This window comes from Actinia tenebrosa, unplaced genomic scaffold (genome assembly GCF_029948245.1).
Source record: "Actinia tenebrosa isolate PJP-AT-01 unplaced genomic scaffold, QUT_ActTen_1.0 PGA_scaffold9__36_contigs__length_13948895, whole genome shotgun sequence".
NCBI lineage: Eukaryota > Metazoa > Cnidaria > Anthozoa > Actiniaria > Actiniidae > Actinia > Actinia tenebrosa.
In genome coordinates this window covers 2,255,123-2,266,894 of record NW_028292586.1, presented here as the reverse complement: position 1 = coordinate 2,266,894, position 11,772 = coordinate 2,255,123, and the positions used below count along the sequence as shown (strand labels likewise).

At 37.3% G+C, this 11,772-nt stretch overlaps 2 protein-coding genes across 3 annotated transcripts in view; one reads left to right on the top strand and one right to left on the bottom strand.

The window, feature by feature from the left end:
* Positions 1-11,772, top strand: part of LOC116304148 (uncharacterized) — a 37,727-nt gene that overhangs the window by 22,333 nt on the left and 3,622 nt on the right. The window contains exons 9-10 of one of the 2 annotated variants that reach the window (XM_031713816.2): positions 26-131; positions 239-919. In XM_031713816.2, coding sequence (XP_031569676.1) covers positions 26-124 — 99 coding nt within the window. In that variant the 3' untranslated portion in view covers positions 125-131; positions 239-919. Of the gene's footprint in view, positions 1-25; positions 132-238; positions 920-11,772 lie in introns of those variants that run through there. The other variant, XM_031713817.1, reaches the window with a different exon arrangement.
* Positions 1,748-11,628, bottom strand: LOC116304147 (uncharacterized). The gene is made up of 4 exons (XM_031713815.2): positions 11,128-11,628; positions 6,376-7,376; positions 4,801-4,911; positions 1,748-3,904 (listed from the first exon to the last, which is right to left on the bottom strand). The coding sequence occupies exons 2-4, from the start codon at positions 7,352-7,354 to the stop codon at positions 2,586-2,588; spliced, it is 2,409 nt and encodes an 802-aa protein (XP_031569675.1). The 5' UTR covers positions 7,355-7,376; positions 11,128-11,628; the 3' UTR covers positions 1,748-2,585.

Here is an 11,772-nt window from a genome sequence, read left to right as displayed (position 1 = left end):
GCTATTTGTTTTGTTATTCATTCAGTGCAACACTGATGAAGTCCACACCTGTTGTTTTACCCCAAGTGGATCGTTGTTTGCGTCTGGACCAGCTGAAGCCGAGACAACCATCTGTATTTACTAAACTCATGGTCAGTAGACTTTAAAACTATATAGGTGTACCGTGCCGTGCCATAGGTAAACTGTGACGTGACGGCGCCGTGTATGAGATTCTTGCTTAAACAGGCTGTTGTTGTAGGCTGGATGTGACTCGATGTAAGCCAAAAAAGGGTGATGTCCCGGCACGTAATCCTTACCGTAACATGTACAACAATCTTGATGAGCAGTGTTCTCATGGGCTGAATTAGGGGCAATGGATGCCAGTTAATAAACTACGCCCAAAGGGTAGCATGGCGTGACCGTGACTGCACCATGTACAAGAATTTTAATTGGACGATTAGCAATCTCAGACTGGGTTTTCCTCAATTGACGGTTGGTCAATAGATTATTTAACATACAGTAGAGAGGTAGCGCGCCTTAGCAGTGACGGCGCCAGATACAATAGTTTTAATTAGATTATTAATCATCTCACAGGCTGGGTTTGCCTGTATTGGTGTTGGCCAATAGACTACGTAACAGTAACAGTAGCAGTAGAGAGGTAGCGTGACGTGACCGTGATTGCACCATGTACGAGAATGGTGATTGGATGAGTAGTTATCTCACGAGCTGAGTATCCCTTAATTTATGTTGGTCAATAAATTTTGTATCATACAGTAGGTAGGGGTAGTGTACCGTGACCGTGACGGTTCCGTGTATAAGAATTTTTATTGGATTATTAGTAATGTCACAGGCTGGTTTTGGGTTGTTCAATAGATTATAAATCTCACAGTCAAGTGATGGTATACCGTTGCCCTAACAGTACTGTGTACAAGTATTTTAATTGGATGAATAATGATCTCAGGAGCTGGGTTTTTCTCAGTTGACGTCTGTGAGTAGAATGTGTAGCATACAGTGCAGGGGTGCCATGGCCGTGACGTCGACGAGAATTTTCATTAGATTAGCAGTCGCAGGCTGAATTGCACGCTTGGCTTAAAATCAGTATCGTCACATGCCGCAACAAAAATGTAAAAAATACTATACTTTCATTCACCATTTCTTTCCTCCCATTCCCTTAGTTCTCTGCGCATGCACTGTAACAAATAAGTATTCTTGTTCGTGAAAATTTAATAATATTCCTAGCTATTTTTCTAACACTACGGTGAAGTAGCATTCTTGGAATTCTCTTTCTAAAAATGGCTATCCTACTTGTCTCTTTTCGAGTCTTTGAGGCACTACAGCCGCGCTATCCCGAACCGCTACCGGAAGTATAAAGCATGTGCAGTCGACTAATGTGAAAGACGCCATTTTTTTTTTCAATTGCGGTTAAGACGGGAGTCTCTTCGCAGTCACCCCTTATAGTGACGTCGTCTTCCCTCATGGTCACTATTGCTGGGTTTCGATCGACTGATAAACGTCTTTGAATCTCATCTGCTCTAAATGGTGGTCAAACACTTACCAACATGTGTCGTCAGTCAGAAAAACTTATATTGAACACTTGCGATTTAAATGATTAACGTTCGGCATGAGAAAAGAAATGATGTCAAATTGGTGAAACCCAGCAATTGCGGTAGTAGGGCAAGATGCTTATACTTATTCAAAACAGCTTTTGTTATTACAATGAGTAATGACGAAGGTCGAACTGAATAAGGTAACGCAAGCTCACACCGTGTTTAAATTACAGACTCACTCCGACTTTTACTGCTAAGAAAAATGTATGATATGCGAAATAAATTATAGTTTTACAACTTTTCCATCTTCAAGATTGTACTTTAAAATCTCTTCGTCAAGATGCATTCAGGGTTCATCGTCTTTAGAGAGAAATTCAATAATAAAAGTTTCAATATTTTATGTGCTTTTCGTAAACATAAGTTAGTTCCGATTATGCTATTAACATTGAGAGACTTTTCTTTCTACACTGTTCGTTTTAAGTCGTAGGAAGATCAAGTTGCTTGTGTAACCACAAAAAGGACAACCATATTCTTTGTTTCAACTGCAGTCATGAGTGGAGAAAACTTCAGACAAACTTGTGCAGCTTATCACGTAACGTTCATTTTTTGAGCGAATCGAAAATCACTTGGATTTTTTGCGCACAACTTCCACCGCGAAATCAGGTGCGCGATAACCTCTCCCATTACCGCGGCTTCAACAATAAAAATCTGATAGTTATACAATCTACAAAACAATCAAATAGCGATATAAAGACTGATGTTCGTAAGGTAGGTTTTCTATAGTTCACATCTTTATCAGAGAGCGACGACTTAAAACCTTGAAGTTCAGAATTCACAAGACGACAAGCTGCGGGAAGCACGGTCAGCAAAAGTGTACTGTTCAAAAATACTGGTACTGTAACAAAATCGTACAACTTGAAGCGCAACACAGTTGCGTTTGAATTGTCGATCGACGTTGCTGGTATTAAAACTTTGCGTAAAAACGTGCGCAAAGAATGGCTACATCACATGAAAAATCGCTTGAATTTTAAAACATTTCCCCTGCCATCCCGATACAGTTTAGTCTATAACCATAGGTTCATTGTGGCGTCTCTTGGGTCCAGAATGGGACGCGCTGTTGTCTTGGTTATGTGGCCGTTTCCCAGGCAACGCGCTCGTAACATGCTTATCCACGCTACTTTTTGGCGCTTCCCCATTTGCGCTAAACTGATTTAAGACGTTCCGAGGGACTAAGACCGGCGTGTTGGCCTGACTCCCTCCAGTCGACTTAATTAATTGCCTCGCGTCCTCTATAGTAGGAACTAACACTACTATGCCTTGTGGGATGTCCTTTTTACCTTGGCGTGTTCGAGAGAGAATATTCGGTCTCTTCGTAGGCGATGTACAAGAAAGAGGAGGATTCGCTTCGTCGTTACCGATTTGAGCCACGGAGTATGTCGTAACAAGCGAGAGATCCGAGGACTTGGATTCGGAATTATGAACGCAAGAATTCCTTGAAGACGTTATTTTATCGTTAGAATGAGCCGGAGATGCAGTAGGCGCTAACCTAGGAGTATCAGTCTTTGATTGATTTGATTGGACAGCCGATGTCATCGGGGTGGCATGCGATATCCGTACGATTCCTGGATTCGACGTATACTCCAACGATTGGCTACGTCGCATTTCGTTCAACTCTGTCATTGTAACCTGAGAATTGAGTGGAGTAGCTTTTAATGCACGCGTTGAAGACCTTTTAGGAGATATTGGCGATGATTGTATATTTGGAGATTCCGCGTCTGTCACGAGGGAATTTAATAAAGACGGCCTTGCGCGACGCGTCGAGCTACTTCCTGTCACCTCTGAGTCCAGAGAACCCGAGTCTCCGTCAGGGTGTTTATGTAAGGTAGTCGGGGAATAAACAGCGCTATGATCTTTTTGTTTGTCTCGAACTGTGCTCTCTTGTGAGCTTCTCCTTGAAATGCGAACAATTTTATCCCCCAATGGATTGGCATCTTTCGACTCATCCAAACCTCGAGTGGCGCATTTCTCCGAAATGGACGATTCTGATGGACTCCGCGAAGACCCTTCCGACGCCATCGAACTTACAGACGAGGACCTCATCGTTTCAACAAGTTCTTTCTTCACATCAGCGAGAGATGTGCTCGCAGTTTCGTAACCTGATAGTTGGCTATCTTTTGAGTTACGTCTTTCGTAGGAACTTTTGTCGTCTCGACTAGATGTCCATTTTTCTTTTTCCCTGGTTGGAGTTCCAGTAGACGGAGGGCTGTCCGCGAAGTAGCTGTTACCAGGAACGACCAGAAAATCGGGTTCTAAGGTTGCTGCTAGCACTGGCGGTGGGACCTTCATTAGTTCGGGGAGTTCACGTTCTGCATCGCGACCTGGAAGGCAGGAAATGGTGTCAACAGATAGTTGGTCTACAGAGGTTGGATAGGGCTGTTTCGTATGTCTTTGAAAACTGAATTAACCGTAAAGACGTCCCGTGCCGTGAAGATGCCCTGACCCAGCATTCTGATTGGATGATGAGTAAGATAATCAGGCGCGCTATGATTGGCTAAACGAATGTCGTCAATTCCATGCGCTGACAGTAGCGCGTGCGCGAAAAGATCGGAAAACATCTCTACCCGATACCGTAGATGTGTTCTTCACTCATTAAACCAATTCAAGGGCCCCCTAAGACAATAATAGCGAACTAATCACCATTGCAGCAGTTTTCCCAGTGGAATAAAAATTTTGATCCACAATAAACGACTACACAGTATCTGTCTAAAAGGATTAAGAGACTTTTTTTTTTATTTTTAAAGAACAGTAATTAATGTGCGAGTACACCAACCAAGGCCACCCAGGCAAGTTTCCATACGAATTAGGCAATCACGATTGAGTATTTAAACAATAGAATCTGTACAAATTTTCACATTTTCCTCTTGAAAATCATATATTTTACTTTATACGCGTGTGTGTATGATCAGGAGTGAACAAGAAACAGTTTAAGATCCAAAATTCACTCATTCATCTGTTCTGCAGCGTTAAACATGTGGTGTGTGATTTGATTTAGAATTTGTTTGGGTGGCCTTGGTTGATGTAGTCGCACTTTAATGGGAAAAATTTATAAGCAATTTCCCGCTATTAGAGTTTTAAATTCTAAGATATTCTAGCTTATTTACTGAGCTTACTAAACATAGGAACGGTAACTACGAGGAACGGTAACTACGAGGAGCGGAACGATGAATTCTCTAAACGTTTTCAAGTAAAGTAATCAAGTAAAGTTATAATATACCTGCTTGATTTTCTTTCTTTATGGGGCTCATGTCTTGTTTTCTGGTCTTACGGCCTGCTGCTGCTAAGATTCCTGTACCAGACGCCGTATATACGGGATGTGGGACAGGTCCTTGAAAACAATAGTTAAGGAACTCATCAAGATCTGTATTATGCAAACGTTTCTTGTATATAATCGAAATAAGGTCATAAATTTCATAGATGTACGCAGTTTACTCTCATGTGAATCCCCGCCATGTTGTAGGACAAGATAATAATAAAACAAATCCTGTCCAAAAACATGGCATTGTTCCTGCCCTCCAATTGGCTGCTGTCGCGTCAAACCCTTTATCGACATGCCGTCATTCGAGCGAAATACAACTTCCGGTTTCAAAACAAAAAGTAATCCTATGAAGATTTTTCTAGCCGTTTTCCTCGTAAAAGAATTTTTGCTGAAAAAAATTTTGCTCGTTGGAGCTAGGAGATAAGTTTAAGGTCATATTTTTGGCTTAATTTTCGTGGTCTGGGATGAACATTTGGTCCCGGAAACACGTCACAACTTAAAAAATCATCTGAGGTTTCGCGCCATTTTACTGGATGAATGACGCGTGTGGTCGTTTGGGAGCCCGTTTTGTTGCAAAGTAAAGAAAAAAGTAAAATGGCGGCTCTGAAGAGTATCTTGTCTTTTCAACCAAAAAAGGTAACTAAAATACTTTAAAATCAAGCAAAAGGTACCGTAAGTTTGTCTATGAGTGTCGTTAATAAGTCTTTGCTCTACTTGGGTTCGTAGTAAAGCTTTTATTTTAAGTTTTCATTGACTTTTTCGCACCTGATCATAAAGAGCTGCGGACAAGTTTAGAAATATTCTGCACTCTTAAAAAAATTATATTGCATTGCGTATTGCTGGGTTTCAATCAGCTGATAAAGACCTGAGCTTGAAATCTCGTAATATGCATTATCTGCTCCGAATAGTGGACAATCACTGACCACCATTTGCTCTCACCAGAAAGAGTTGTGTTGAATGCTTGCAATTCAGCTATGAACGTTCCACATGAGACAGGAAATGATGGCAAGTGAAACCAAGATGTAGACATTTTAGCTTTGGCGTTTGTTTTCCCATTTTAGATCAAGTGTCATTCCTTTGAGAATAGGATCCTTTGTTTTATTTGCAACCAAAGAATTGATACTCAAGGGAATGACACATAATCTCAAATGGGTAAAAAACTTACACTCAAGGTCTATTGGCAGATAAAAAATTGTACTTCTTATTGCACCTATCATCTGCTTCCCCATGAAAATAAGCCCCCATTCATCCAACACTGAGGAAAAAACATTCTTCAATGTTCCCAGTACTCCCCCCCCCTTTCAAGGGAAAAGGGTGATGACTATCCTGTAAGCAGTCTCCTTAATTTAGGTAGGTCATGATCGCGACCATGCTGCAAGCTGTACTATGTCTCCTTTAATAGTTTTTCTTGCTCAAGCAAAGGAAAAAGGATATAAAGAGGATTTGGCTCACAGGTGCATTAGATTAGAAAAATCACATTAAAAATTGATTTGTTAATTACATGGTAGCACTATTTTATCTATATTGACCTACCCGTAAAGGGCATTGAAGAGCTGGTACTTGAACTTCTAAGAGATCTAGTAAAGGAGCTAGAAGTCTCTGAATCTATCCTTTCGTCATCACCAGCATTTTGTAAAACATCAATAACTTGTAGAAGCTGTGTTGCTATGGGTGATGTAGACTTGGAGGAATTACTTATTGCATTTGTTGTTGCATTTGATCCAGCATTTGAGCAGTTTCCATGGGGACTTTCAGGACGATTTTCATCATCCTCAGATCTGGGTGAAGTTTCAACATAAGTCGGGCAAGAACACCTTCTTTTCTTTTGACAGTCATAGCCATCATTTGAATAACCAGCCTTTGATTCAACATTAGCTTCATCATTTTCATCCTTGCAGGAGCCCATTAGAGATGCAACTTGTTTGTCATCAATTGGATAAACAGCCTGGCCAGGATGAATGGTGATAATTTGCTGCCCCTTATCTGTACACCCATGATCCTGGCCACTTCTAAAAACAGGCTGCCCTCCATTAGTACATGCTGAACAAAGGCATGCCCCCCCTTGGTGTTGTGGAGGTATACTGTAAGAAGTCCCTGGTTTATCAATAGAATACAATGGCTGTCCATTGCTATCAATAACAATCATGTGATGGCCATGCAACTGAACTTCCCTTTGTGTTCCATCATCTATTGAAGCTATATAATCAACAGAGTTTCCTTTCTCAGAAATTGATTTCTTATTTTCCTTTCTTTCTATTTTATCTATAGTTGATTGAGCTTTAGTGACTTGGTCCTGAAGGATATCTAGAGTGTCCATGGCATGTTTCATTTGGTTTTGCAAAAGTCCAAGACATTGCTTTGCAAATGAAACATGCCCTTTTAAGGAGTGAAGTAAATCTTTCCCATCAGATGATGAAGTATCATTGACTGTTGTTTCAGAAGTAGAACTTGCTTTGCTGTTATTTCCACCAGTTGATGCTGAATCAGTCTCTGTAGTTTTTGCAGTACTCATGGTTTCTCTCCTTCATTAGACCCTGACATTCACAAAATGAAAAAGTCATTAGTTCCAAGTATAAATGCAAAATTAATACTCTAAAAATTCCAACGAAAATTTTTTTTAAACCATTGAGAACAAGGTTTTTTCTCAACATTTTGATGCTATCTAGTATCATTTTCAGTTTGTTTGAAGTCAATGAATGTGGTAAATTTATAATGAACAGAATTCTTGTTTCTAATTCATTGAATTGGAAGTATATTATTACTTATGAGTTACACTAATAAATTAATAACAACAGCCAAGATTAGGCTAATGAAAATTGACTTCTATAAAACATGTAAGAAGTAAACAATTTTTTTAGGCAAAATTCGGTTATAATTTTGTATAGAGGACACAATACTAAATTCTTAGTGTTAGCTTGGTTCTATTGTATAACTTGGAGGCTATTGAATTACGTAAAACACAAAGTAAGAACCCTAAATTCTGTTAACACTGATGGTAAAATATTAAGGCAGTTTCTTAATCTTGCAATTTGAAGTTTAGATTATACTTTAGATTCTAACTTTTAAATAAAAAGTATCAACTAAAGTCTTGGCAATCCTAGATATTTGGCTGCCAATCTGTTGATTTTGGATGTTACTGTTTCCCTTATAAATTAAAGATAACTTTCTCGAATTTGATGTGAAAATTTAATTACCAGGCCAAAATGTTTAGTTGCACTGGCAAACAATAATGTTTGAGCCCTGTGATTTCACCAAGAGGGTGTCAATGAAATGCTTCAGTCTGCATTTTTTAGGTATGCAAACGTTACATGGATTAGAGAGAAGTTGAGACAATAGACCTTTTTGGCTTGGGTGTCATGTTTTCCCATTTCAGATCATATGCCATTCTCAAGACTATAATTTCTTAGTTTAATCGTTGTACATGAGAAGATATATGAATATGGATACAACTCAAACAAAAGATTATTCTCAAGAGAATGATACGTGGTCCAAAATGGGAAATTTTTACAATACGCCCAAGCCATTTAGAGATCACAGGCTGAATCTTACCACACTTGCTCAATAAAGTTAGAATTACTGAGAATAAGAGCTAATGAAGATTTCAAATGGTTGGTTACCAGTCATGACATAGATACCAATCAAGTTACCTGTCATGTTAAGAAAAAAATTCTACTTCTCACCAACTTCAATATTGTGGCCTAGTATCATAAGCAGTTTCCCAAAATGAACTAATAAAGCTTTAAATAAAATAAAATAAACATTTAACTTGTTCAATCTAATTTAGATTGATCATGATGGACCAATAATCTATAGATATCTTATTGATTACAATATGCTGGTGTATTGTAGGGTGGCTCTAAATGAAATTACACCATTATGCCTTCACAAGTATATAGTGAATTAATCAGACTGTTATTGGATGAAAGTCTGAGAATGGTGATGAAATTAGTTGAACCTAAATTTTTAATTGAATTGTTATGAGAAAACATTAGCAATATAATGGAAAAGCAATTCTTAAAATTTACTACGAGTTAATTTTTGAAATTGATGACAGACGCTGTAGCATTATCCAATGGAAAATATATACATTTCCATGTAGGTTAATAGAGGCAAGATAATTCATGATATATAATAAACACTAGTATCAGTAGTAAAACAGAAATAACTGATAACAAAACCAACAAAATAAGTTTTCTATTCTAAATGTGCCAGTTCAAATTCTGTTAATTAAAAATTAACAAAAAATCATCAATCAAGCTTTGTCATATTTATTCTGTTCTAAGCATAAAAACCTTGACAATCTTGACAAGGATGTGCCTTATTCTATTAAGTCATATTGAGGAATTCTTTCATATCAGAGATAATAGCAAACACCAAACTCCTACTACTATACTCTACATTAATGTTTTGAAGCTACGATTACAAGTTTTTATGGCTGCAATCTTGGTTGAGCTTTGCAAAATATTTATCAGTCTCTTTTTTTGAGTTACACAACATGGTTCAAACAGGCTCTTAAATACTCACTGAAATCATTGGGGTTTTTAAAAATTGGTCTTGTTAATCTATAATTATAATTTATATTATAGTTTTCATTAAGAATATCAATTCAAAATTCTTCTTAGAAAAGGTGATTTTTGCATACAATACAATGTAGTTTTGATTCTAATTTTGATGCCTTTTAAAGTCAAAATTATTTATCTATATCTTGTTTTAGCTACATGTTTTATCTTATGGTAAAAAAGGGATAAAATTTGCTATCAAATACTCTTAAATTTAGAAATAATAATAATTTATTGAAATGATAAGATGCACATTATATAAATGACAAACAAAATGTGAAAACTCAAAGAATAAAAAAGGTGGAAACATAAGATTCAAAAAACACTTAAAATTTATGTATAAATATATGTATTAACAGTATAATCATAGTACTTCCTTAAAAGATGCATTTGATATATAATACATCTTGAAATACAAATAATACTAAAGAATAAATACATATAAAGAAATATGTTCTGCCAATAATCTTCATTTTTTAATTTTTAATCTGATTTCAAAATTCTTTCAAATAACACTTATAACAATAGGTATGGAGCTGGGACAATATGTTGCAATATAAAAATCTGAAATCTAACAGATTTTGAAAAATAGATCAATGTAATGATTGCCTACAAATGAGATGCTACTTAATTGGTAGACTAGACTCAACAGCTGGATAAAAACAAAGTTTTCTCTCTAGTAAAAGAATAAAGATTTGTTTCCCCAAGGCCATGGATGAAGGAAGGGGCAGAAAAAATATTATTTCCTATTAAATTTATAATCCTAAAACCGTAATAAATGTAACTATGAATCCAGCTAAAGTTTAAAACACAGTTAATCGAATTCTGGAATGATGGAAGTAAAGGTGAAGAAAAATTTTTTTTATTAACTTATTATCTTAAATATTGTAATGAATGTAACTATATTCATCCAAAAGTACAAACTCAGTCAATCTACTTTTGCTTCTAAAAATTCAAATAATTAGGGAAATTTGGGAGGAATAAAACAAAAGAGAATTCATTGTAATAATATGCAAAATATATGTATTTGAGACGTAATTATTTAGACATTAATTTGGAAGTCTTTATCTCCCCCACCCCTACCACACAAAAAAGTAAATGTCTATCTCTTCGATAGCTGATTGTATATTTTTTTCTCCTAAGCGACTAAATAACATATAACCTTTCGTATCAGACAAAAGAAAAATAGAAAAACACCCTACAAGAGTCATAAACAAGGAAATAGCAAAATGAGACGGAGATCAATATATACTCGAGCTGAAGAAAACAAGATGGATTCCGCTTGTGGGAAAATAAACTAAAGTACAGCGGTGACTTTGATTCAGTTATTGAAATCACCGTCGCGTGTGCTGAAATTGTCGAATCCTTCGAAATAATTACAACCGTACCACAGCAAAGGCTCTGCTTCCAAGTGCATGAAGCCATTGTTAGGATGATTTAAGCCTTTCTTTGAAGTCAGATCGGCAATCAGCAACGATTCGCTCTCGACATTATGAACCATTGTGTGAGGTGCAAAGAGATTCAGTCAAATTTCCCGGGAGATCCAAACGACTCAAACAAGACCAATTTTCGATCCAGTGCTCCAAAGAATTGCCTCAACATCTCGATTTAAAATTCAAGCATAAAACAATCGAAGAAGAGATGAATTTGTGAGGAATGATTCTGGCCCCAAAGCTTTTCCTCAGGGCTTCTTTGAGCACTCGACCTTTATGTCTTGTTCCCTTACCGTAAAATTGTATTCTCCACGATCACCAGTGTGCTTCAATTTCGCGCCAACAGTCTCTAGACTTGAATAGATATCCTTTTTTTCGATCTAGTTAAGTAATTCGGACTATCACACGCGCCCAAGAAAAGCTTCCAAGATGATTTCGCTAGAATTCCGTTTTTCAATGCCTGCCATTATTGCATGAAGTAATTAGAATCAGAATCGGACATATTAGCCACGCGTTTTGTTGTGCAATTAGGTGCTATTGTTCAACCAACCAATCAAGTCTCGCCGGCTTATCAAACATGAGACCTAATTTATGATTCCACATAGCCGCTCATTAATTCTATCCAATCAACAATTAGTATTCGTAGGGTTATGCCAATCAACGCATTTTGATGGCTTTTCGGAATGATCCGCGAGCCAATGATAAGAGACGAATTAGCGAAAATTAATCATTACTGGTGAAGTTGCTTTCATACATCGACTGCTTCGTTTCTTGAGAGATCGGCCTGAGACAGACCCTTTTCATGTTTGAACAATGGATTGTGACGTCATCCCGTTTAAAACAGTAGATAACGCATTTAAAAGCCAAGAGCTAAACCAAGAGTTGTCCAATAAGAAGTCAAAGCCTAAATATAACCGAGACTTTTGACCCTTGAGGCT

Excerpts from the sequence above, each read along its gene's own strand:
- LOC116304147 (XM_031713815.2), bottom strand. The coding sequence starts at position 7,354 with ATGAGTACTGCAAAAACTACAGAGACTGATTCAGCATCAACTGGTGGA. Across the intron at positions 4,912-6,375 it reads CTCTTCAATGCCCTTTACGG|GACCTGTCCCACATCCCGTA; the intron begins GTAGGTCAATAT and ends ATTGTTTTCAAG. Across the intron at positions 3,905-4,800 it reads AAAGAAAGAAAATCAAGCAG|GTCGCGATGCAGAACGTGAA; the intron begins GTATATTATAAC and ends CCTGCCTTCCAG.